Source organism: Mesoplodon mirus (assembly GCF_964341445.2).
Source record: "Mesoplodon mirus genome assembly, chromosome: 13".
Taxonomy (NCBI): Eukaryota; Metazoa; Chordata; class Mammalia; order Artiodactyla; family Ziphiidae; genus Mesoplodon; species Mesoplodon mirus.
In genome coordinates, this window is record NC_138989.1 from 6,553,094 (window position 1) to 6,580,883 (window position 27,790).

Here is a 27,790-nt window from a genome sequence, read left to right on the forward strand (position 1 = left end):
TAAAATCTTCTATAAAAAGAAAACATTGCATTTATTAAGATTTTATAGAGAAGCACACAGGAGGATAACAAACCCCTGAAGTAAAAGCTGATGATCTGTAAGAGGTCAGATGGTAGCTGAATTCCACGTTTTGCATACTCCAGTCCAGGGGTTACTAAGGAACACCGCTAACATGATGAAGGATGCCAACAGTAAGCTCTTGGCAACACACTGAGAATAAGGCTCCCCTGCAAGACAATGAATCAAATTAAGCAACGTTCCTATTTCTTAACTTTTTGGGTAATTATTTAGGTGGAAATAAGCCAAAGCATAAATAGTGATCCTTTGTAAGTGGCAACATGATCAGTAAATGTTTTCTTTTTAAAGCTTTGCTATATGTTTTACGTTTTCTGTGACATTTACACTTTTTTTTAAGTTGTTTAATTGACATAACATAATGATAACCATTTCAGAAATGTGCTTTACCCTACCTTGATAATACTGGGTCAGTGGATATAGAAGTTGCGGCCAACAAACCTCATTTCTGTTACAGTTGTACTCTGTAAAATTGATCTGGAATCTACAAAACATTTTAGGAAGTTACAGTAGCTACAGCAAAGCACATGCTTTTGATGAGAAGCATCAAAACCTAATTAAAGAAATAAACTTATTTTGGAACATACATTTTTCTGCTTCTTACTAATGTCACTTAGGTCAGCAACTGTATTACCTTGTAAGTGGACGGGGTAACTGTGCAGGTATCTTAATAAACTGGACAGATGCACTGATGGGGAAAAGGTTGACCTCATCCTCACAAGTCAGCCCACACTGGAACTGCCAGGTCACCGCGGAGAACCTGGGAGGAAAAGGTTAAGCAGACAACAAATCCACCGCTTGTTTCTGGTCTGTTAAGAACATCGGGGGACTTCCCTGGTGGTCCAGTGGTTAAGACTTTGCCTTCCAATACAGGGGGGTGCGGGTGCTAAGATCCCACTTGCCTTGCAGCCAAAAAACCAAAACATAAAACAGAAGCAATACTGTAACAAATTCAATAAAGATTTTTAAAAAAAGAAAAGAACATCAGGTAACTGACACAACAACAATATGAGCTAAGATTCTCCTAAAGAAGTCTCCCATTCTACGGGTGCTATTTTTCCCCCTTTGTATTATATACATTTCCAAATGCACCGACAAGCAGAGACAGTTGTATGATGAACCCTCATGGCCTAACCACAGGCTGCAACAGCTGCCAGCATTTTGCCAATTGTGTTTCATCTCTCCTCCCCGCTCAACTCATTTCATCTGGTGCTTTTAAAATTCATTTGTTTTATCACTTGTCTGTTTCAAACAATATTATAATAATAGTAAGAATAATAACGACAGTAGTAACAGCTAGTGATTTTTAAGGGCTTTGTCCATGTTATTTCTGCCTACCCAGCATCCCTTTGCCTTTCTTCTAGTAACTGCACCCCAGTTTTCCCCGGCAGAACTACCCCTTCCCCACTCTCAGTTGAGTGGACAAGAAGGGACCCACCTGAACCTAGGGATGTGCCCATCACCTGCACCTGGCCAATCAGAGCTATGCCCCTGGCCATAGTAATTGGTTCAGAAAGGAGCACATGACCGAAACTGGACCAATAAAAGTCTTCCCAGAACATTTTTGAGAAAGATGGGGAACGGAGGCACCCTCCATCCATTGGACTTGCTAAACTGGAAGAGCTTTCTTTTTTTTTTTTCCCTAACCACTGAATCTCTAGGGAATTCCCTGGACTTGCTAAATTGGTATAAGCCTGGATTTGCTGGTGTTCACCTTTGCCAGCTCTTGAGGAAAACCTCCCTGAGAACGAAGCCCACCCAAAGAAAAGAGGAACCCAGAGATAAAGGAGGAAAGACCCTTGACCACATGGGAACCATGAACCGTGAACTCACTGTGTATGGACTTTTCATAACTTGAACCAATAAACCTACCTTTTGCTTAAGTCAGTGTCAGTTGGGACCCTGTCACTTAAAGGTGATAGAGGTCTGACATGTAAAGGTACATCACCATTTTACAGATGAGGAAACTGCAGTTCAGAAGAGGTTGAGTAACTGTCCAAAGTCACACAGCTCACACTGGAATAGCCATGATTTTGTGGTTCTGCCACAATAGGCAGAACCCACCCATCTGCCACCAAAATCTCTAACCACTGGGCAATATTCCCTGATCAGTATGCCAATGATATTCATGAATTTCAAAATATGCCGAGCACTAAGCAGCCCCTTATTCATCTTTGTACTCCCTGAAATACCTGGCAGACTCCCTTATACGTAGCTTTACGGATACTTGTGAGAATGAGTTTCCATTACAAACACAGTTTATCCATATTCCATTTATACATGTAATCATTTGCTATCATTGCAATTTGTAAATAAACCAGTCAGATTCTAAATTAGCACTCCCCTATTCTTCGGAGCACCCTCAACTTTACTGTCTCTAAACCCCACTTATCCCCGATATGATCATACCTTGTTTCTACGCCAAGTATCTCCTGCTGAGTCAACCCTTCTACGGCGCCAGCATCCGAGAAGAGGATGCGGATATTCAGCTGAGCGGGAACATCCAGGCAGATGCCACTCGCGTTGCTGACAGGTGGGTCTGCACCTGCATCGGGGGCATCTGCACCTGGAGAAATGTTAAGTTGTGCATATTGGAAAGAATAATTGAATAACAGTTTTCCTACAATGCTGCGATACTCCCCAAATGGGAAATATCATTAGACAGGAATCACAACGAATGAGGCTTTAATCTCTAACAGGCCCTAGTTACACGTCACTCTGTAACTGTGTTACCCCTCGCGTTCAAATTGTTCCCTTGGATGTTAGGTCAATCACTGGAACTTTAAAATCCCTGACCCACATAATAAAACCCTAAATCATGATTCAGTTCCCAAGCTCCTCATTGAAATCCACCCAGAGTTTTAACAGAAATACCATATACTTGCAGTAAAATGCCATGGGTCTTATCCCATGCAGTCACTATTCTAGTAAAAGCTGTATAAGACATTTAAAGTCCATACTAACAGGGCTTCCCTGGTGGCGCAGTGGTTGAGAGTCCACCTGCTGATGCTAGGGGACACAGGTTCGTGCCCCGGTCCGGGAAGATCCCACATGCCGCGGAGCGGCTGGGCCCGTGAGCCATGGCCGCTGGGCCTGCACGTCTGGAGCCTGTGCTCCGCGACGGGAGAGGCCACAACAGTGAGAGGCCCGTGAACTGAAAAAAAAAAAAAAAAAAAAAGTCCATACTAACAACTTTAGTTACTACTACGTATTAAATAGTTCAAAAGCAATTTCCTGATGTGTTGCCACAGCAGTAATACAAATGGAAGAGAATAAAACTGAATAAGAGATTAATTTTATTCATCTTGAAAACTGGCCCTTATGGGGGAAAAAACCGCAAGGTCAGTTACAGGATGTGGATGGCGAGTCCCATGGCAACTCTGGAGGGGATTTCTTTGTTCCTTCAGAGATTTGGAAGGTTGGTGACACTGTTTCCAGTTTCCTCCTCCTTGATATATGTGTTCAACATCATTTCTCTTCTATCAACCAGGATCAGGATTGATTTTAATCTTAGACACGAAACAGAAGCTAACAGCTTCCACCTTGAAGGCAACAAAACGCCATCACCTCTGATTTCCCACCTCACCAACCCTGGTTCTCTGTCTTGAAATTTCCCATGCTTTTTACTTCTTAGATGCTTTACTGACCCCTTCCCGCCATCCCTCAGGCACTCCACAGCCCACCTAGCTGGCCTAGAGGTTCACAAGGGGTTGACAAGCCCAGACCTCTGGGTTCTGTTTCCAAATAAGGATCTAACTCTGCGCCTAGTGACGTGAGCGCAGACTGGACTGGCAAATCGTGGCCAGCAGGACTCCCTGCCTGAGTCAGAGAGTGGTCGGGGCACCTCAAGCACACAGACATATTACGTGATCCCTGGCCGCCCCACGGGACAGGGGAGAGGGGGTCATAATGATCCAGACCCTAATCACAAGGGGTGAGGAAAGTGCACGCATGTGTCTGGATGGTCCTTTGTACGAATTCCAGCCTAATGAGCTGATGTGACCTTGGAGGGTGTGGAAAGGGTGAGGACAGAACCCAAGGAGGTGCTCTCCCTGCAGCCAGGCAGAGGCAAGGAGCCCAGCAGCAGCCACAGGGACAGGAGGGGACTTAGAAAAGCGGATGCTGTGGAGTCAGTTAGCTCTTTCAGGCCCCAAGAGGCAACTCCAGTAATGAGAGCAAAAGAAGAAGCTTTCTTACTTTTTTTGTTTTGTTTGGTTTTGGTTTTGGCCACACCTGGTGGCACGTGGGATCTTAGTTTCCCGACCAAACCCGTGTCCCGTCCCCAGCATTGGAAGTGCAGAGTCTTAACCACTGGACCACCAGGGAAGTCCCAAGAGAAGAAGCTTTCTTTCTATTCAATGCCTTTACACACTCAAGACTCCCCGAGGAATTGGAGCAACATTACCAGACCTGCTGGCTGGGAGGAGAAGAAGAGGAAGCCTGGGTTGTGGCTCCAGCTCAGCCACAGCAAACTGTGACTTTAGACCACCTGCGTGAGCTACAGCTCAGTGACTGGATGGACGTCCTGGATTTGGAGGTGAAATTGGGCCTGTCAGGGCGAAGTCTGTTCCACATGCCACCTGTGGTGCAGCGCCTCCTCACACACCATCCCCCTGTGGCCCCAACGCTCAGAGCAGATGCCTCTCACCAAAGGCGCTGGACTGCCAAGTCTTCTTATCAGGCCTCGGTGACCGTCCTATTATTAGCTCTGCTGCACCTTAATTTCTTTCTTTCTTTTTTAACACCTTTATTGAGATATACGATATAGTTCACCTATTTAAGTGTACAATTCAATGGTTGTTTTCTTTTTTTTTATAAATTTATTTATTTATTTTTGGCTGTGTTGGGTCTTCGTTTCTGTGCGAGGGCTTTCTCTAGTTGTGGCAAGCGGGGGCCACTCTTCATCGCGGTGCGCAGGCCTCTCACTATCGCGGCCTCTCTTGTTGCGGAGCACAGGCTCCAGACACACAGGCTCAGTGGTTGTGGCTCACGGGCTCAGTTGCTCCGCGGCATGTGGGATCCTCCCAGACCAGGGCACGAACCCGTGTCCCCTGCATTGGCAGGCAGACTCTCAACCACTGCGCCACCAGGGAAGCCCTCAATGGTTTTTAATTATATTCATGGAGTTGTGCAACCAGCACCAGACTCAATTTTAGAACATTTTCATTGCCCCAGAAAGAAACCCTGTACTCTCTAGCAGTCACCCCTCAATGCCTTCCAATAGCCCAGGTCTTGAACAACCACCAATCTGCTTTCTGTGTCTATAGATTCGCCTGTTCTGGACACTGCATATAAATGGAAGCATACAGTATGCGCTCCTTTGGGTCTGGCTTCTTTCACTTAGCATGATGTTTTCTAGCACCTTATTTTAAGGTAACAAGATTGCTTTTGTAAATCACAAAGCCAGTTCTCAATTGTCCATATTCCTGGCAATCAAAAATAGGAATGCAAACTGACATGCACTGAAAATCCTCAAACTTCATTAAGACTTCCTTTTCCAAAGACCGTTAGCTTGTAAAACAACTGGGCGATTTGAACTTCCAGTTGGTATCCTCTTTAAAAAAAAAAAAAAAAAAAAAGCCATCATGAATAAGAGGTAAAAGACATGAAAAGCCTCCTGCCCAGAAAGCTAACCTCTAAACAAATGTCTGTTGGGCCACAGGAAAGAAAGACAACCTGTCCGGTCAGGCTGTAACACTACACCTGACACTATGTAATCACAGCAACCAAGGTGCACGTTTTACACATGTGCAGCTTTCACTTACGTATTATTTCAAGCCAGCCATCACTAAGATCGTCGTAACTGGAGTTGCCTCTCATTGCAACATGAGTCACTTGGATTAATGAATCAAGTAGTTCAACAGCATTCTCCCTGCAAGAGAGGAAGACATTTCTCAGCTCATGGCCAGCAGGTCTCGTCCTGAAGTCCTTACAAAGAGTGTCCAGCGAAGTGAGAGAGAGGCATGGACATATATACACGACCAAATGTAAAATCGGTAGCTAATGGGAAGCAGCTGCATAGCACAGGGAGATCAGCTCCGTGCTTTGTGACCACCTAGAGGGGTGGGATAGGGAGGGTGGGAGGGAGACGCAAGAGAGAGAGGATATGGGGATATATGCATACATATAGCTGATTCACTTTGTTATACAGCAGAAACTAACACAACATTGTAAAGCAATTATACTCCAATACAGATGTTAAAAAATAACGAAACAAAAACAAAAAAAGAGTGTCCAGGCTGTGCTTGCTGGATGTCTAAACAAAAAATTGCCAGAGGATCTGGCTGGGAGTCTTACCTCTTTTGGAGGGCCTTCCTGGGATGAACTTACACAGCAAGGGGAGGACATACAGAAACAATCTTTCACTTTGGCCTTAAAATGTTAGTAACTTATGTTGGTATCATGTGGTTTACAGGCTCCTCTGAGTGTCACAAAACTTGGGAGGTGGGCAGATCACATATCAAGTTACCAGGATAAATTCATGGGACACAGTGACCCAAAAGTAAAAGGAACCTAAATATTTAGTTAGAATTTTGACCTATAAAATTAGGTGAAGGTTAAGAATTGGAACTTGGCACCTCTCTGTTCCAGTAACGTCACTGGAGGGTACAAATCTTACAAACCACAAGGGAGAGGCTCTGACTGCCCCGCACCCTGTGACCAGGAGCCGCCGTGGGTAACGTATACCCACAGTTTTTCTTCCCTTCACAATGTCCCCCCACCTTTTCCCTGCTCCCCAAAGAACTGCACCACTTGGGATAGGAGATACCACTTCACACCTGCTAGGATGGCTATGATTCAAAAAATGGGAAATAACAAGTGTTGGCGAGAGGGGCCTTCCCTGGCAGTCCAGTGGTTAGGGCTCCATGCTTCCACTGCAGGGGGCATGGGTTCGATCCCTGGTCAGGGAACTAAGGTGCCGCATGCCGAGTGGCATGGCCAAAAAAAACAAGTGTTGGCGAGGATGTGGAGAAACTGGAGCCCTTTTACGTTGTTGGTGAGACTGTAAAATGCTACAGCCACTGTGGAAAACAATATGGCGGTTCCTCAAAAAAATTAAACATGGAATTACCATATGATCCAGCCATTCCATTCCTGCATATATGCCCAAAAGAACTGAAAACAGGTATTCAAACAAAAACTGATACATGAATGTTCAAAGCACTATTAATGATAGCCAAAAGGTGGCAATACCCCAAATATCCATCAACTAACGAACAGATAAACAAAATGCAGTATATCCATACAATGGAATAAAATTCAGCCATGAAAAAGAATGACGTATTGGTCTTCCCCGGCGGCGCAGTAGTTGAGAGTCCGCCTGCCGATGCAGGGGACACGGGTTCGTGCCCCGGTCCAGGAAGATCCCACATGCCGCGGAGCGGCTGGGTCTGTGAGCCATGGCCGCTGAGCCTGCGCGTCCGAGCTCCGCAACAGGAGAGGCCACAACAGTGAGAGGCCCGCGTACCGCAAAAAAAAAAAAAAGAATGACATATTGACATATGCTGCAACATGCATGAACCTCAAAAACAGGATGCTAAGTGAGAGAAGCCAGACATAAAAAGTCACATAGTGTATGATTCCATTTACATGAAATATTCAGAGTAGGTAAATCCATAGAGACAGAATGCAGATTGCTTGTTGCCAGAGCTGAGGGGAGGGAGGAATCGGGAGTGACTACTAAAAGATACAGGTTTCATTTTGCAGAGGTGAAAGTGTTCTGGAACTAAATAGAGGTGGTGGTTGCACAACATTATGAATGTACTAAATGCCACTGAACTGTTCACTTTAAAATGATTATGTTGTATGAATTTTACCTCAATTAAAAAAGAAAGAATGCATATGCATATCCATAAATTTTCTACATGCCACACAGATAATTAAGTGGAAAATACTTTATACATCACGTTACACAGCTTAAGAATTCTTTATATGTTTACCACTGATTATACTTGGCTCCAGACCTTCTTCTATTTCTATGAACATGGGGTTCCAACGATGTGAACAAACTTCCCAGAGAAATTTGCATAAATATGGATGAAATAGCTTTAGTCCCAAGAATGTCTATTTTCACTTATATTGATGCTTGAATCAACTCTAAATTGTATTGGAAGTTTGTATTATTTACGATCACTTTTATATAAGTTTTTATTCAGACTGAAATGTTTCACATTCATGTTGTCGTTAGTATTCATGTGAATTAAATTTAAGCAAACCACTCAAAATGTAGATAAATTCATCAGTGAGACACTCACCTGAGCTGAGTACAGTTTTCATTAATTCCAACTTCTAAAAGGCACCCAGATAGTGCATTTTCTCCAAATAAAATGGGTTTGAAAGTTGCTGATATACACAAACCCCTTCCAGCTATAAAATAAAAAGATTATCCTCCTATTTTTGCAAAATAAAAGTAAGTAAAATATTTATGTTAAAGTTTTTCTTAAAAAACAGAGAGAGAACAAAAAGCATAAATGAAGTTTCCAGGGACTTCCCTGGTGGCACAGTGGTTAAGAATCCACCTGCCAATGCAGGGGACACCAGGGTTCGAGCCCTGGTCCGCGAATATCCCACATGCCACAGAGCAACTAAGCCCGTGCACCATAACTACTGAGCCTGAGCTCTAGAGTCCGCGAGCCACAATTACTGAGCTCTCGTGCCACAACTACTTAAGCCCGTGTGCCTAGAGCCCGTGCTCTGCAACCAGAGAAGCCACCACAATGAGAAGCCCGGGCACCGCAACGAAGTGTAGCCCCTGCTTGCCGCAACTAGAGAAAACCCCGCACACAGCAAGGAAGACCCAATGCAACCAAAAATAAATTAATTAATTTTAAAAAAGAAAAGAAATAAAGTTTCCAATTTTCGAGAACTGAGGTCATTGTTACTCTAATCTTTTGAAAGCTGAACAACAGGCTCTTTCTGTATTGAAATACCTAGACAGGGATCAAGGGTTTATTCTGAACCTGAAATCTAATGCCTTCTGGCAGATGTGGGTAATTACCACCGTTGCAAAGATTTTCCATAGTTTGCAAACTATTCTCATGTCTCCGATTAGCACCATCTTGGGCTAATCAATGACTACAAAGACAATGGACTCTCCAGCCACTTTCATATTTAAATCTCTATTACTAAAAACCAGCAGTTCGAGTGCAAACAATGTGAATTTTTGACAAAAAAAAAAAAGAAAGAAAGAAAAGAAAAGAAAGCTGCAGAAGGATGGAAAACCACCCCCAAGCTAAATAAACAAACTGGGCTTTGAAGTAATTGGTTCCTTAATCGGATTCAAAATATGGTAATATTTCCAATTCTAGTTCACCAGAGAGCTAATCATATTACCAAACCAGATTACCGGATTGCCAAAGGTGTAAAGTCGTGACATTATCCATCCTGTTGGTGTTTAGAGCTCGAACAGGCTTGCCAAGTTGGTAACCTAGGCAAACACAATGCAGGAGAGTGAGCATCTTTCCCTCTAAAGCTATTTTAATGCAACAGGCGCTAGCTCAAATAACGGAAGGGAGGAATCCACAGTGAAAGGAAATATGCAGGCAAAGCTTTTTCAGAATACCCTCGAGAAAAAGGATTTGTTTTTGGTTTTATTTTGTTTTTTATTGAAGTAGAGTTGATTATGTTGTGTTAGTTTCAGGTGTACAGCAAAGTGATTCAGTTGTCCCTGAATCAGATTCTAAAACAAAGATGTCCGTGTGATTTTTTGGAACACATTTTTTTTTTTTTTTTTCCGGTACGCGGGCCTCTCACTGTTGTGGCCTCTCCCATTGTGGAGCACAGGCTCCGGACGCGCGCAGGCTCTGGATGCGCAGGCTCAGCGGCCATGGCTCACGGCCCTAGCCGCTCCGCGGCATGTGGGATCTTCCCGGACCGGGGCACGAACCCATGTCCCCTGCACCGGCAGGCGGACTCTCAACCACTGCCCCACCAGGGAAGCCCTGGAACACATTTTTAAAGTAAAAATCTGAAAAGTGAAAAGCAGGCAGGAGTTGGTCTTGGACCTCTCACCCTGGAGAACAATTAGCTGCTGGTCAGGCTGGTTCATGTGTACTTGATGAGTGATTAATACCACTTATCACAGGGGCTCCTAAGGGAAACTTAAACCAAAGTTACCTTCTCAGGGAATGATGTGCCAGTAAACCAATTCAACCCCAAGATCTGATTTAGATCCTATTCCGATCCATCTCCTAGTAATCCAGTTTATTGTTTCCACCTTTTTTTTTGTTTGTTTAATTTTAATGTCATCAAGTGCTTTTCTTTTCTTATTTATTTATTTTTTTGGCTGCGTTGGGTCTTCGTTGCTGTGCGTGGGCTTCCTCTAGTTGCGGTGAGCAGGGGCTACTCTTTGTTGCAGTGCATGGGCTTCTCATTGCAGTGGTTTCTCTTGCTGCGGCGCACGAGCTCTAGGCGCACGGGCTTCAGTAGTTGTGGCACGTGGGTTCAGTAGTTGTGGTGCACAGGCTTAGCTGCTCCATGGCATGTGGGATCTTCCCGGACCAGGGATCAAACCCATGTCCCCTGCATTGGCAGGCGGATTCTTAACCACTGTGCCACCAGGGAAGCCCCTCCACCTTTTTAATATGAAAAAGTTCACAAGTACAGAAAAGTTGAAAATGAGCCTCACTCAATACAGCCACCACCTAAAATCAACAACGGTTAATATTTAGCCATATATGTCTTATCTATTATAAAAGCATATATACATTGGAGGGGAGGGGCAGGAACACATGAAAATAAGTTGTAGACATCATGACACCTCACCCCTAAAACGTCCATCACACATCTCCCCAAATTAAGAACATTCCCCTACAGGGAATTCCCTGGCGGTCGAGTGGTTAGGACTCCGCACCTTCACAGCCGTGGTCTCGGGTTCAATCCCTGGTCAGAGAACTAAGATTCCACAAGCCAAGGGGTGCAGCCAAAAAGAAAAACAAACAAACAAACAAACAAAAAACATTCCCCTATATCACCATGATGCCAATATTTCTCCTAAGAAAATTAATCATAATCCTTTATAATCATACCATATCCAGTTCATCCTCATATTTCCTCCTAGGTTCCCTCCAAAAACGTGTTTTAGTGCTGTTTTAACAAACTGGGATGCAATTGAGGTTCATGCATGGTGTTTGTGTTTCCAGCACTACGCCCCACCGTTCCTGAACCAGAGGCCTCCCCTCTGGCCACAGGTCCGACCCTGCCCGCGTACATGTCACACGCACGTCTTCCTCCTTGGCTTCCCCCAGGTTATTCCTGTCCCCAGCACCCTTTCCAATTATCTGCTTCTCAAGGCGCAATCTCCTCTTCGAAGCCCAGCGTGGAAACCCGCCAGGGGCAGGGCTCTGACTCGCTCACTGCTTTTCCTCCAGCACTGAGAACAGAACCTGGCAAGCGCTGGACACTCAACACTGCTCCTTAGTGATGTAAAGTCTGGAAGAGCGGTCAACATTCTACTCCTCTGAATCCTGGAGTAACTGTCCCTAAGTCCCTCACCCGTTTATTAATTATCTTGGATTGTTCACTGTTGTTTCCTGTAACTTGGTGCTGTCATTCCAAATGAGAGAGTGAATTCCTTGAGGACAGGGCCCATGTCATATAGTCCTCTGAAAACCCCATCCTGCCTCAGAAAGCGCTAGAGACAGTGGCTGTATCTATTCAAGCTGTTTCACTGCCTGATCAGTTCTGGCTCTTAATTTATTCGTTTTTGATGACAGTGTCAACATTTTTCACATATTCTGATGGTGTTTCTCAGAAATATTGTCAAATTAACTCAGTGAAATGAAAACCCTTAAATTCCAGGAGCCCGCTTTTAAAGCCAACGATAAATCCCAAGCTCCACATTAATAAGTACATTAAAATCCTATTTAAAAGAAAAAATATATATATATAATGAGTCATGTATGATTAAATCAGTATAAGTATTGAAGATCATGCAAAATAAAAACTTATTTAAAAGTAAAAAAAGGATAGCAAAAGGACGGAGAAATTTTTTTAAGAAACAATGATAAGTTTATCCAACAAGTATTTACTGAACACCTACTATGGTGTAAGCCACAGTTGTCCCATAGAAATATAATGCAAACCTCATATTTGATTTTAGAATAATATGTATCTTTAGAATTTTTTAGAAATTAATTTTTTTTCTAGTAGCCCCATTAAAAAAAGAGAAAAAGAAATAGGTGAAATTAGGGACTTCCCTGGTGGTGCAGTGGTTAAAAATCTGCCTGCCAATGCAGGGGACATGGGTTCGAGCCCTGGTCTGGGAAGATCCCACATGCCACGGAGCAACTAAGCCCGTGCGCCACAACTACTAAGCCTGCGCTCTAGAGCCCGTGAGCCACAACTACTGAACCCATGTGCCACAACTACTGAAGCCCACGTGCCGAGAGCCCGTGCTCCACAACAAGAGAAGCCACTGTGAAGAGAAGCCCATGCATCACAACGAAGAGTAGCCCCGGGGCTTCCCTGGTGGCGCAGTGGTTGGGAGTCCGCCTGCCGATGCAGGGGGCGCGGGTTCGTGCCCCAGTCCGGGAGGATCCCACGTGCCGCGGAGCGGCTGGGCCCGTGAGCCGTGGCCGCTGGGCCTGCGCGTCCGGAGCCTGTGCTCCGCAACGGGAGAGGCCACAGCAGTGAGAGGCCCGCGTACCGCTAAAAAAAAAAAAAAAAAAAAAAAAAGAGTAGCCCCGGCTTGCCACAACTAGAGAAAGCCCACGCGCAGCAATGAAGACCCAACGCAGCCAAAAAAATTAATTAATTAATTTTTAAAAAAGAAATAGGTGAAATTAATTTGAATAATGTATTTTAGTCCACCCAATATATACAAAGTATTATTATTTCCACGTATGACACTGGCCACGTTTCAGGTGCCCAGCAGCTACATGGGGCTAGTGGCTAGAGTACTGAACAGTGCAGCCCACATACTGGGTTAGGCCCTGAGGAGGCGGCAGTGAACAAAAGAAATAAACAAATACATGACAAGGCGGGTGGTGATATATTTGCACGTAAATACAAAATGCGTAACACTTCCCAGGGAAGTCTCTCCACAGATTCCAGGTTAGGAACCCATCATCTGCAGCTTATTTCTTTAAAAATTAATTTTACCAACACTTCATTTTTTATTTTTGGCCATGCTGTGCGGCTTGCGGGATCTTAGTTACCCAACCAGGGATCAAATCTGGGCCCTGGCAGTGAGATTGTGGAGGCCTAACCACTGGACCGCCGGGGAAGTCCTCCTTACCAACACTTTAAATGACTTATTTTCTTTTTCAAAAGACAAGAGTTCCCTGGAGATCCAGTGGTTAGGACTCCGTGCTTTCACTGCTGAGGGTGTGGGTTCGATCCCTGGTGGGGCAACTAAGATCCCACAGGCCGCACAGCACAGCCAAAAAAAAAGAGAGGGGGAGGGAGGGATAAATTAGGAGTTTGAGATTAGCAGATACAAACTATTATATATATAATAGATAAAGAACAGGGACCTACTGTGTAGCACAGGGAACTATATTCAGTGTCTTGTGACAGACCATAATGGAAAAGAATATGAGGGGAGTATATATAAATGTGTATAACTGGGTCACTTTGCTGTGCACCAGAAACTAACACAACATTGTAACTATACATCAATTAAAAAAAAAAAAAAAAGACCAGTAGCTAAAGAGAAAGGATGTTTCAGGTTTACAACAACTTGTTACAATATACACTTTATGTAAAAAATTAAGCTGTTATCAGGAAAAGAATACAGTATCACAAAAGAAAAAGAAAAAAGTCAGAGTCACAAACTAAAGTTGGAGCTATTTATAATCATCGTTATAGCACAGGAGTGTTGAACTAAAATATGTTTGTAAGATCAGTGATTGACATATACTATCTCACCTGGATTTCCAGACAATTCCTTTTCATTACCACTGTTATAGCTTAAAAATTTCACTGTAAATCTCTGTGTCATGATTCCTAGAAATAAAACAAAATAAAAATATGTCACCACGTCACTAGGAAAAGAAATTATCTCCCATAGTGTTTTCTTTACCTTATAATTGCATTTTGACATGCAAAAAAAAAATACTGTTTTCTGATTAAATCATAAATACAAGTAAGAAAAACAGGTCTGAATTAATCTGTTATAATTATGAAAATCATGAAGAAAGGAGAAAATATTTTAAACTGAAAGCATTCTCGCTGTCCTCCACAAAGTTACCTTTCTGGTGGGCATTAATTTCTGCCCTAATGATTTTGACATTTATTTCACTGATTGTATTATTATTCCATCTGAAAATATAATGTTCTTCCACATTCACATTCCTGGGGGCTGATCCAGTACTTAAAAGTGTTTCTGCAAAAAAAAAAAAAAAAAAAAAAAGAGTAGAATACTTTCATAAATTAAAGACCTAAAATAAATAAATAAATAAAGACCTTCTTTGGGCTCAAGTTGGTGGTTTTCTCTGCCTGGGTGGCCTTCCCCCCACACCCCACCCCTGCCCTGCCTACCCAGTTCCCTTACACAGCAGGGTCATTACTTCCTCCGGAAGCCTTCCCCATTTCTCTGCCCAAGTCAGCGTTAGCCACCTTCTCTATACCATCCCCATATCCTGAGTGAGCTCTGTCCTTTCCATTTCAGCATCCCTGGTCCCCGGCTCATAGCTTGATGCGGAGCACATGCTTGGAAGAATGTTTGTTAAATGAAAGATTACACAATGTCAGCTTTTAAGAGCAGGGGCCTTCTGTCTAGTTCACTACTATATTGTACTAATATCCGATGAAGTAAAGAAGAAGTCCTAGAATTACAGCACGTTGAAAAGAACCACTAGTAGGCACCCTTCATTAAAAACAAAAGTCCTGGAAATACCGGCCAAACTCTACCTACCTTATTTGGCTGCCTCACAAATGCAAAGTTTAATGATCAGAAAAAGAAGAGCAAGCAAGAAGTGAAAATGCTAGGTCCTAAAGAACTTTTTTTTTTTTAATTTATTTTATTTATTTATTTATTCATTTTTGGCTGCGTTGGGTCTTCGTTGCTGCGCGCGGGCTTTCTCTAGTTGCAGCGAGCGGGGGCTACTCTTCGTTGCAGTGCACGGGCTTCTCATTGCGGTGGCTTCTCTCATTGTGGAGCACGGGCTCTAGGCGCACGGGCTTCAGTAGTTGCAGCACGCCAGCTCAGTAGTTGTGGCTCACAGGCTCTAGAGCACAGGCTCAGTAGTTGTGGCACACGAGCTTAGTTGCTCCGTGGCATGTGGGTTCTTCCCGGACCAGGGATCGAACCCGTGTCCCCTGCATTGGCAGGCGGATTCTCAAACACGGCGCCACCAGGGAAGCCCCTAAAGAACTCTTTAACTCTCTGAAAAACATTTAAGAAAAAACCCACATGGGCTTCCCCGGTGGCACAGTGGTTGAGAGTCCGCCTGCCGATGCAGGGGACACTGGTTCGTGCCCCGGTCCGGGAAGATACCACATGCCGCGGAGCGGCTGGGCCCATGAGCCATGGCCGCTGAGCCTGCGCGTCCGGAGCCTGTGCTCCGCAACAGGAGAGGCCGCAAGAATGAAAGGCCCGCGTACCGATAAAAAGGAAAAAAAAGAAAAAAAAGTAAAGGCCCACAAGTCCTGAGAATGAGGAAGGACCCTGGAACCCACGTCATCCAGGACTGTGAAGGGTCTGGCTCAGGTCACAGATGTTACTCCAAAAAGGCAAGACTGAACAAGGAACAAGCAAAATGGTAGTGGGATATCTTTCTAACGGTTGTGAACCTCCTAAAATTCTCAATAAAAGTGTATTTTACCCTGGGACTACATATTACTTGCAAGAAATGACATATATTCCCATAGAAATGATATAAAAGTGTAACATTAAAATACCTGTATTGGTGATGAATCTGTCTAGGTCAGTTGCTTCCTCATAGATTACTTGTGGTGTAACTATGCCTGAAGAGATACATAAATGAACTTCCACAGGAGTACATGACCTAACATGATCAGATTTATCTATGAAAATGAAAGCTTGCCAAGCAAATACGGTAACTGTGCCCGCCCTGTATGCCAAATACTCAGCTCCCCCCAACTCCCCAGCTGCCCCCAACTCCTCAAACGCCATCAAATGGGAATCCCGCTATTCTTGGCATCTAATTATAACTGAGAAGGAGAATCTCAAAAGTCAGTGAAAATAATCTGGAGAGTCACTCTTGTGTAAGAACCAATATGCAGCACGCTGCTGGTTTGGAACGTAAATTGGTACAGTCACTGTAGAAACCAGCTTGGCAGCTCCTCAGAAAGTTAAATTACCTTGTGACTCAGCAATTCCGCTGCTAGGTATCTACCCAAGGCAAAGGAGAACGTATGTCCACACAGACACTTGAACATATGTGTTCACAGCAGCGTTATTCACAATAACCAAAAGCTGGAAACAACCCAAATATCCATCAACTAATAAATGGTAACAAAGTGCAGTATATTCGTATGATGGAATATCATTTGGCCATATAAGGGAATGAGGTTTTTAGAAAAATGGTACAGATGAACCAGTTTGCAGGGAAGAAGCTGAGACACAGATGTAGAGAACAAACGTATGGACACCAAGGAGGGAAAGCTGCGGGGCGGGTGGGGATGGTGGTGTGCTGAATTGGACGATTGGGATTGACATGTATACACTGATGTGTATAAAACTGATGACTAATAAGAACCTGTTGTATAAAAAAATAAATAAAATTAAATTTAAAAAAAAAAGGAATGAGGCTTTGATCCATGCTACATGGATGAGTCTCAAAAACATGATGCTGAGTGAAAGAAGCCAGTCACAAAAGGCCACATATTGTATGAGTCCATTTACATGAAGTGTCCAGAACAGGAAAATCCACAGAGTGGCTGCCAGGGCTCAGTGTGGAGGGAGAAGGGGGAGAACTGTTAAATGGGTGCAGGGCCTCCATCTGGGGTGATGAGAATGTTTTGGAACTAGGTAGAGGTGATGGTTGCACAACACTGTGCGTGTACTAAATGCCATTTAACTGTACACATTAACATGGTTAATTCTGTGTTATGAGAATTTTAGCTCGATTTTTTTTAAAAAAAGAACAGATATGCAATATGCTGTCTTATGGAACTGAACTTTTTCCAAAGAAAACACCTTCCCCAGTTGGCAGGTGAAATATTATTCTAAGTTGATCCAGTAGAAGTGAGATCAGAGTTTATCTCAACACTCAGGTCCGTGCTCTTATTTTGAAGGAACGTCACTTACCTCCCATAGTACCATTCTTTACCTTCACGTTGGTGATTCTGTCTCGTTCTGGGTACACCTCCAGGCTAGTGACGCACTGAACATCAAAATTCTGAAGGAAGGCCACCGGGGCATCCTGCATGCACTGCCCAGCCAGGGATACCTGAGGGCCAGGGGAAATCCCGACAGATTTACGACCTCCCTTCTAATAATAAAAGAGAGATCAGTGTTTTGTAAAAGTACTCTTTTTGCAGCCTGCTCTTACTGCTGGGTTAGCTTCAGCAAAGGCTAGGGCATTGACTACCTGACCGACTTCAGTAAAATGTCTAGCTGACTTGCTACTCACAGTCTGGAAGCCACTCCTGAGGGGTCACAGTAAGTATAGTTGCTAAAGAAAAGTCCCTGCGCTGCCTCATGTACTTTGCAGCAACATGATTACACTCAATTTCATGTTCTCTCCCTCATCACAACCAGATTTTTGTTAAAACCATAAAAATGGATTCTGGGAATTCCCTGATGGTCCAGTGGTTTAGGACTCTGCGCTTTCACGGTTGAGGGCCTGGGTTCAATCCCTAGTCGGGGAACTAAGATGCCACAAGCCGAGCGGCGAGGCCAAAAAAATAAATAAATAAAAATGGGGACTTCCCTGGTGGTTCAGTGGTTAGGAATCTGCCAGCCAATGCAGAGGACACGAGTTCAAGCTCTGGTCCGGGAAAGTCCCACATACCGCAGAGCAACTAAGCCCGTGCGCCACAACTACTGAGCCTGCGCTCTAGGGCCCGTGCGCCACAACTACTGAGCCTGCGCTCTAGGGCCCAAGAGCCACAACGACTGAAGCCCACGTGCCACAACTACTGAAGCCCACATGCCTAGAGCCTGTGCTCCACAATAAGAGAAGCCACCACAATGAAAGCCTGCACACCGCAAAGAGAGAAGCCCCACTCACTGCAACTAGAGAAAGCCCCCGTGCAGCAACAAAGACCCAATGCAGCCAAAAATAAATAAATGCATTTTAAAAACAAATAAATAAATAAAAATAGATTCCTATGGATAGTAAAGAAAAATGGTTTAGCCTCCCATGTTTTCTTCCCATAAATATTTTTTCCTAATTTTGAACTTAAAAAAAAATAAAGATTTCACATAAAACTCTATAGTCTTAAAATATTTTTCAAAATTCTGTAATATTATATTAAATATTTAACACAACATTGTAAGCCAAATATATTTCAATAAAAAATAAACAAATAAAAAATTTTTAATATTTATAGCTTACTAGAAATTGGCTATTAAATTAATAGAAGTGATAAACGACAGTTACTTCCATGGAAATTTCTAGAAAGTCTTTTGGCTTTATTTATTAACTTCACTCTGAGATTTAGCAAAGACAGATTAATTTAAGAGTGACTACTGGGGGCACAGTGGTTAAGAATCCGCCTGCCAGTGCAGGGGACACAGGTTCGAGCCCTGGTCCAGGAAGATCCCCCATGCTGCGGAGCAACTAAGCCCCTGCACCACAACTACTGAGCCTGCACTCTAGAGCCCACGAGCCACAACTACTGAAGCCCGCGTGCCTAGAGCCCGTCTTCGCAACAAGAGAAGCCACCACAATGAGAAGCCCGCACACCACAACAAAGAGTAGCCCCCACTTGCCGCAACTAGAGAAAGCCCGCACGCAGCAACGAAGACCCAACACAGCCAAAAATAAATAAATTAATTAAAATTTTTTTAAAAAAGAGTGACTATTAAAAGGAAAAATAAAATCCAGAGGCCTTAAATAGTTGAGTGCCTGAAAAATCCATAGGAGAAAAATAAGTAACTTAGGAAGCGATTTTTTTTAGAGTAATATGAGTTAAAATAACAAGAGGAAGGGGAAAATGAGAAAAGCCTCTAGCATATTAAAATTGAAATGATTACCTGCGGAATAGTAAAATATGCCTTATCTACAGTCATAACTGGATCTCCTTGTTTGTAACCAAAGTCTGAAAAGTCTTTTAGATCAGTATGCAAATACATGTCAAAGGAAGCGTGTTGTCCAGAGGAACTGCAAATCAATGAGAGAAACCATCACTAACGTGTAAAAACAATTCTTTTAAATTTTTTCTCTGTTTTTCTAACTATAAAAATAATATTTGCACTAAATGCCACTGAACTGTACACTTTAAAGTAGTTAATGGTTAATTTTATGTTCCATGAATTTTACTTCAATAATAATAATAATAATAAAGTTGCTGTAAAATTTCAACAAGACAGAAACGTAAAAGACAGAAAGTTAAAGTCCCCCATGAGCCCACCACTCTTTCCCCCAACCCAGAGAATCACTATTGATTACCTGTGGTATCAATCAATTTCTTTTCAGTGATTCAATGGATTCAGTGACTCAATTTCTTTTCCAATGCTTTCAAATACTTAACACAAAATAAACTTACTAACTGAAATCTAGAATTGAATCTAGAATGGAGGAATTGAAGCATGGAGCCCTGGAGAGGTCCCGAGAAGGATGTGACCCATATTCTAGGGTCGCCTGGGCGCATGGCCCTCTCCTGGGCAGCCCCTTGGACACTTACATGGAACCGTGATAGAAGTACCCGAGGAAAGGCGAGTTGGCGAGCTGCACACACAGGAACGGAAACCAGTCGGGGACTCCACGTGCCGTCTGAACAGAGCAGAGCTGATCAAAGGGAGGATTAACGTCTCCTCCAAACACGCCAGGGAAACAGGACTCCCTGAACAGCGCTGTTAAATCTGATGAGCATTCCTGGAAAGAAGATGTAAAGGAGAAGTGAAAAGAGGAAAGTTTCCCCCGTGCCCGCCATCAGGATCTCCTGGCCAGTGTGATGAACACGCGGCTTGAGGCCAGCAGGACCCCTCCGAGGAAGCAGAAACAAACACAGCCTGCATCCAGGCTAAGGGTGCTTTGTGCTCACAGGAAGTAAAATCATGCTAAAATTTTAGTCAGCGCCCTACAAGCCTCCAAGTCAGGAACTTCAAACCTTCAAGGAAATCACATCTTAACTGGGGACCTAAGATATACCACCCACAAAAAAAAACAAGATGAGAAAAGGAAAAGATAATATGGAATAGACAACAAATGGAGAATTTTCAGTTGTCATCACCATTCAAATCCCTAGCCCAGAGAAACCTAAGGACATTTAGAGTTAGGGCAGACAGTCCATATTCCATAAGAATCCTTGAAGCTCTCACTGTCGTGATATCATGACCCAATTAATGTCAAGAAGTCACTTTATTCATGCTTTCATTTACTCATCTGTATTCTTCCTTGTTTCTCAAAGGACTGAGCGAGCTAAAAGTTAAATACGTTCTAAATCCCTTGTTTACTGAAGGTAGAAAAGTAAATGATCTGATTGTTTTAAACAAGGGCAATTCAAATTAAAAATTGATCATGTCTAAAGTGGTAGGTAAGTTGAAGCTGTCTGAAGATGTCACTGACCCAGAATCCTAAACGATTCCAGTGGTTGGTGCTATACGTATACATATACACCATATATCACAAACATGAAGGAAATTAGAAATAGGGCACAGTGATGCACTCTGAAAGAAAGAGGGAGAGAATACAGTTGACATTTCTGTGGAGACCTGAACAGATTTTTGATGTGCTGTATTTTTAAAATTAAACATGATTGTTATTATAAATACAATTGCTAGTATGAGTGTTCCAATATAGACCCTAAGCTCTCCTTTCCCGTTTTGTAAAACCAACCATGACATAAATAACTGCACTCATCCAAAAGTGGGGGTGACTGGGGTCCTCGTTCATGTGCCTCTTTTGCATCTCTTATTCCCCTTCAATCTAAAATAAGGATTAAAAATATGTATTTGGGGCTTCCCTGGTGGCGCAGTGGTTGAGAGTCCGCCTGCCGATGCAGGGGACACGGGTTCGTGCCCCGATCCCGGAAGATCCCACATGCCACAGAGCGGCTGGGCCCGTGAGCCATGGCTGCTGAGCCTGTGCGTCCGGAGCCTGTGCTCCGCAACGGGAGAGGCCACAGCAGTGAGAGGCCCGCGTACAGCAAAAAAAAAAAAAAAAAAAAAAAAAAAAATGTATTTGACCCGGGATTGGCCAATGGTTTCTTAGATATGACAACAACAACAAAAAAAAAGTGGGTGGAGAGAGGGGCAACTGGAGGAAGGTGGTCAAAAGGCACAAACGTCCAGCTGTAAGATAGGTAAGTATCAAGGATGCAACTACAACATGAGACATATAATTAACATGCTGCAGCTTTTGTGCCCAATAATCAGAAAGACCATACCTGGTCACAGCAGCAGCGAACGTCACAGGCCCCGGCTGTTAAATTACAAGGGCAAGGGCCAAGGGGCTGATACACCTGGTTAGGAATAACAGTCACGTTCTCTGAAAGGTACAAACAACAGAAAAGTTCAGCAGTGAAACACTGACGAAGCATTGCCACAGTTTTGACATTTAAAGAAAGCTGAATCGTTGTTTTACAAACCACAATTACCAATATTCCACATTAAAGAATCCCTGGGGCTTCCCTGGTGGCGCAGTGGTTGAGAGTCCGCCTGCTGATGCAGGGGACACGGGTTCGTGCCCCGGTCCGGGAGGATCCCACGTGCCGCGGAGCGGCTGGGCCCGTGAGCCATGGCCGCTGAGCCTGCGCGTCCGGAGCCTGTGCTCCGCAACGGGAGAGGCCACAACAGTGAGAGGTCCGCGTACCGCAAAAAAAAAAAAAAAAAAAAAAAAAAAAAAGAATCCCTGAAATGAGCTATGCATAGACCGTAACTGAGGCTTGTGTCTACTCCTCCAACAAAAGCCCAAATAGAAGAAAATATGCTACTTAAACGAATTAAAGAAGTCACAGTTGAACTTGAAGATAACCAAGTGACTAAAAGTTACGAGTTAAGATAAATGTGATGCACTGCTTTTATTTTTCAGTACACTGAACGATCCCTTTCATAACAGACTGATTTTAAGCATTTACTCCTTCAAATTCAATACCCCTTTCAGCAGATAAAACTGAAGCCATGGTGACATTTCAGACAGCTTATCAGGAAGCCATCTGACCACAAGATCACACTTATTTATGCTACACGTTCAACCTCAAGTCCCACTACACTGTGAATCCAAATTTTCACATCCTGATTCTAGTTCAGGTGTGGGGGAAATCAGTAATCTTTATATTGATTGGAAAAGGAATATATTATATTACATTTCAGCCTCCTAACTCGGAATCCAGAGACCAATAGTTGGAAAACTATGTAGCGATTATTTGTTTAAACTCTATGTAAGTCAACTTCAATGACACACAGCTGAAGCATCTAAAGAACAACTATTATACATTCTATGCTATAAGGAATAAGGAATAAGAAGGTCCGAGTAACATACCATGTCACAAGGGTAAGGGTCTGACCCTCAGTTTAATCAAACCTGTGTGACATAAGCAAGGCATTTTAGAATAGGGTTTTGCTATGTGATATAGAGACAGATGTTTGTATATCTATCTATATGTCTCCCACGTTGCTTGCTACTTTCCTTGTTACCAGGCATACCACTTACCTCCTGGCTGTCCTTCCACCCTTTTTCTTGTTCTGAACTCTGTCTGACTGGGTACAAAATTTTTCATACCTTCGTGGGTCAGAGTGGACATCTCATAATTACCAATATACAGATACTCTAATTCTCCTAAGTTTGGGTATTTGTACAAAGACATTCCGAAATATTACCTAAATATAGTCAAGCATATTTTTTAAGAGAAAAAAAGTCACTTGCTTGAGTGATATAGCTACCATTAAGCCCTCCTGTCAGTTTTGGGGTTTTTTGTTTTTTGGGTTTTTTTGGCTGCACCGTACAGCTTGTGGGATCTTAGTTCCCCAACCAAGGATGGGTGAGCCCCCTGCAGTGGAAGCACAGAGTCCTAACCACTGGACTGCCAGGGAAGTCCCCCTCCACAATTTCTTTATGCAAATATAAATATACATATTCTTTTTTTGTTTGTTTTTTGTTTTTTGTTTTTTTTGCGGTACACGGGCCTCTCACTGTTGTGGCCTCTCCCATTGCGGAGCACAGGCTCCGGACGCGCAGGCCCAGTGGCCATGGCTCACGGGCCCAGCCTCTCTGCGGCATGTGGGATCTTCCCGGACCGGGGCATGAACCCGTGTCCCCTGCATCGGCAGGCGGACTCTCAACCACTGCGCCACCAGGGAAGCCCAAATATACATATTCTTATTCCATGCTATATGCACCCATCTGCACCTGCTTTTTGCACTTAGCAATATATCTTGGAGATCTTTCCAAGCAAATACACTAAGGGCAGAGTAGCCCACTGAATGTCATTACTGTAACTTATCTAATCCTTCTAAACTTTCAAAACCACAAGGAGGACCACAGTTACAGGATGTGACGTGCAAAGCAGCACTGTGGGAGTCTCAAAGTGGCAGACCTTTGCTACTAAAGAGGAACACTTCTCCCTTCATCCCAGGTGACCATAAAGGTAAGAGGTGCTAGAGTTTGTCGCAGGCAACAAGGGACATGGTGGTGGCACCTATCGAAGTGGACCCTTCAACATCAGCACATCTTCTGTCCTTAGGACACTGCCGTGATGTAACAGGGAGAGTAACACAAAATCATTCTCTCATGTCCAGAGACGTCTGTGCACGATGATATTCGCCGTAGCACTAGTTACAGTGTCAAGAGCTGAAAACGTTTAATTGAATAAACAATGGTTATTTAGCAAATAAACAATGGTGTATCCACACAAGGGAACGCTATGCGGCTATGAAAAAGAATATAAGAATTATATTATATTAAAAAGAATAGAAAAAGAGTGGGAACTTTCTTGCATTCCTATGAAAAAGTTTCTAACTTATACTACTTTTTAAAGGTATAGAACAGCAAATGGTACATTAGTATTGTGTTTGTAGAGAAAAATGTGCTCCTATAAGCATAATTAAGCAAGCTGCCTCTGGGAAAGGCAGCTGGCTGTCAAAAGCATTCATTGAAAATCTGCTGTTTTTCATTCATCAGTCTCTCCCTTCCTTCTGTTTTGTTTTCAGATGGAGTCACAGGAATCAATACAAGGAAAAAAAACTTTACTTTCTCCCAAAAAGGATTTAAAACGGCTTACAGAGATACAAACGGTAGATCAAAATACATCTTTTTTATTTTTTTATTTCTCTTTGGCTGCGCCTCGGCTTGTGGGATCTTAGTTCCCTGACCAGGGATTGAACCCGGGCCTGTGGCAGTGAAAGCGCTGAGCCCTAACCACTGGACCACCAGGGAATTCCCAAGATAAAATAAATCTTAACTAAAGTAATACAAAGTGAAAACTTTTAAAATAAGAAAATTAAACAAAATGAAAATAAGTTTAGGAAAACAAGACACACTCATGACTGAAGCACACAAATTGCATGGCACACACAATCAAACAATGTTTGCAGGGACTTCCCTGGTGGTCCAGTGGTTGGGACTCCGAGCTTCCACTGCAGGGGGCACGGGTTCCATCCCTGGTCGGGGAACTAAGATCCCACATGCTGCGTGGCACGGCCAGAAAAAAAATATGTTTGCAGTAAACGTTTTGATAGTCAGAGACTTTACTTGCCTGATGCATTTTGGGCCAGAGAGGAGTTGGCATAAATTTCCACTTGAACGAGCAGGTGTGCTAAACAGGATGAATGACGAGAGGCTGAAACCAGAAGAGTTTGGACAATACACGGGGCCTCCGGGAACGGATCTGTCTCATTAGACAAACATGATGGCAGACCCCTCTTCAACCTCACAGTCACTTCCAAAGAATTCTGAAAGGAAAATATTGCTGTACTTTTTATAGTGACTCAAAATGGCATCTATAGGAACACATAATGGAAAGTGCAATCAGCCTCCGTTCATTTTACAAAAGAACTGTACATAAGAAAGACATCACTCTGCTCAATTCTACCCTGTAAACCTACAGCAATATGAAAGCCCTGATTCCTAATCCTCAACTGAACATAAAAGCAAGCAAGTTGTGGCTGCTTAGAGAAAGCTGAACACAGGTCTGATAAGGTAACTCAGTTTGTCTAGCACTTTTATCATCCTGGGGTGCAAGCAAAGTTTGTCTTTCTCATCCTTTATCTCGGAGTTGATGCTATGCACATACTGGGCACTCAATAAAACATTCATTAAATGGAAAATATTTCATCTCTCCAGGCTTGAGTGTCCTTACACATAAGCTCAAGAGTTGGGTGAGATCAGTGGTTTATGAAGCTCTTTTGAGTCACAAATCCATTTGATAATCTGACGGAAGCTGGTAACCCTCTCACCAGAAAAAATGCACACACACATAATTTTACACACAGTTTCAGAGGGTTCACAGGCTTCTTGAAACTCATCCAAGGACCCCTAAGAACCTCTGGGTTGGATGGACGTCTATGAGATCTGATAGTCCACAGTTTCATGGTGGTTTCAAGCGCTAAGAAAGCTTTGTTTGCTTGTTTGCAACGCGCGGGATGTGGGATCTTAGTTCCTGGACCAGGGATCTAACCCGTGCCCCCTGTAGTGGAAGCGCGGGAGTCTTAACCACTGGACCGCCAGGGAAGTCCCAAGAAAGCTCTATCTTGTTCGATTAAGAGAACACTGCAGGGCTTCCCTGGTGGCGCAGAGGTTAAGAATCCACCTGCCAATGCAGGGGACATGGGTTCGATCCCTGGGCTGGGAAGATCCCACATGCCACAGAGCAACTAAGCCCGTGTGCCACAACTACTGAGCCTGCGCTATAGAGTGCACAAGCCACAACTACTGAAGCCCGCGCACCACAACGAACAGTAGCCCCAGCTCGCCGCAGCTAGAGAAAGCCAGCGCGCAGAAACGAAGACCCAACGCAGTCAAAGACAGACAGATAGATAGATAAATAAATAAATAAATGTGTGTTCTTTAAAAAAAAAGAGAGAGAGAGAACACTGCAGGGGGAGTTCCCTGGCGCTCCAGTGGTTAGGCTTTCACTGCCGTGGCCCCGGGTTCAATCAATCCCTGGTCCGGGAACTAAGATCCCGCAAGCTGCTCGTTGCAGCCAAAAAAAAAAAGAATAAAAAAAGAAGAGAGAGGGCTTCCCTGGTGGTGCAGTGGTTGAGAGTCCGCCTGCCGATGCAGGGGACACGGGTTCGTGTTCCGGTCTGGGAAGATCCCACATGCCGCGGAGCCTGCGCGTCCGGAGCCTGTGCTCCGCAACGAGAAAGGCCCGCGTACCACAAAAAAAAGAAAAAAAAGAGAGAGAACACCACAGCAGGAACACTAGATGTGGGCCTCCGCAGATGCTACCCAAAAGGTTTTCACCTCTGGCCTTACCACAGTGGGGCTGACAGTCAAACTCCAGTCTCCGGTCTCATTGCTGAGCACTCCGCAGGCGGGAACTGGCAAGAATCCTACGGGAGAGAAGATCAGAATTCAAGGCACTATTGCCCAGCCACTAACAGGGTGCACTCCTGAGTCAGGAGTCCCTTTCCAAGCCTAGGATTGGACCCTTTACAAGCTGTGTGACTTTGGACAAGGGACCACCTCTCTGAACTTCAGTGTCTTCATTTGTTAAACGGATTAAAAGGTATTACTGTTCGTATTAGGAAGATGAGGTGATGCATTTAAGTACAGCGGATAGCTCAGCGAAGGCTAACTAGTAAGATTTCAAGCTTTCTTTTACTGAACCTGTCCTTCGGTCCTCCGCTCCACAGCAGTCCCCCATCCCGACTTTGAAGTGGACAGCGGCAAAGGACCCAGGGGATGCCCCCTGGCCAGGCTTCTTGGGCGGCCTGGACCTGACCCAACCTCCTCCCTCCCCACAGGAAGGGCCGGGTTCTTTACCCGTCTCGTCCCGCAGCTGGGTCAGGGACACGGTCACATCCTCGGTGCCTCCAACCAGGGACGCGCTGACTGCAGGGCCAGACATGCGGATGACAGGAGGCACGAAAACTAGCGGGAAGAAAGGGACAAAATGGAGTTAATAGTTGCAGAGCCCCTGCCTACGCTGGGTGGTGGCTTCCTTTGGCGGGGTCTTCCGCAGCTCCCGGAGGAGAGCTTTGGCCTCAAAAGCCTCGTCCCCTCCCTCAGCCCCGGTCCTGCAGGCCCTTGCCCCGCCTTACGCACCCAGGTCCCCCCACAGAGGCCTCAAGACGCTCTGCAGAAGGAGGAGCCCCAAGACCAGAGGGACCGGCGGCGGCACACGCATGCCTGGGGTCTCGCTGGGCCTGCACGGCAGGACCGCGCCCGGCTTAGAAGCCTGGAAGCGCGGGGACGCCAAGACGCGGCCCCGTCTAACTCTCCGCCATCTTGCCAAGCGAACACCCGGAGCTATGGCAACCACCAATCGGCCGCCGGTCTGGCGGAGCGGCGCGCCGTGATTGGGCCAGCAGCAGAGAGCGCCCGCCCTCAAACCCAGCCGCCGCATCTCAGCCCAGCCCACGGGCCTTAAGTCCTTCGGCCGCCTTCACTGCACGCAACGGATCACGAAAAAGTAGAAAACAGCGTTCATTTTAAAAGCCAGAGTTCCTCCAACCTGCAGGTAATTCAATGAACCTGGA

General features: G+C 44.3%; 1 protein-coding gene across 1 annotated transcript; it reads right to left on the reverse strand.

The window, feature by feature from the left end:
* On the reverse strand, nt 1-27,546 carry TCTN2 (tectonic family member 2). Its single transcript, XM_082640331.1, has 18 exons — nt 27,357-27,546; nt 27,075-27,182; nt 26,565-26,641; nt 24,844-25,039; nt 21,538-21,638; nt 19,834-20,024; nt 19,184-19,310; nt 17,291-17,432; nt 15,919-15,984; nt 14,267-14,401; nt 13,945-14,022; nt 9,422-9,502; nt 8,331-8,442; nt 5,841-5,947; nt 2,485-2,641; nt 710-835; nt 471-559; nt 1-227 (listed from the first exon to the last, which is right to left on the reverse strand). Exons 1-18 carry the CDS (start codon nt 27,436-27,438, stop codon nt 106-108), a joined length of 2,097 nt encoding a protein of 698 aa, XP_082496457.1. The 5' UTR covers nt 27,439-27,546; the 3' UTR covers nt 1-105.
* Nucleotides 27,547-27,790: the final 244 nt, after the last annotated feature.

Coding starts and splice junctions, on each gene's coding strand:
- TCTN2 (XM_082640331.1), bottom strand. CDS start 27,438: ATGCGTGTGCCGCCGCCGGTCCCTCTGGTCTTGGGGCTCCTCCTTCTG. Junction 20,025..21,537: donor TTCGCTGCTGCTGTGACCAG/GTATGGTCTTTC, acceptor TCTTCTTTCCAG/GAATGCTCATCAGATTTAAC. Junction 19,311..19,833: donor TACTTCTATCACGGTTCCAT/GTAAGTGTCCAA, acceptor ATTGATTTGCAG/TTCCTCTGGACAACACGCTT.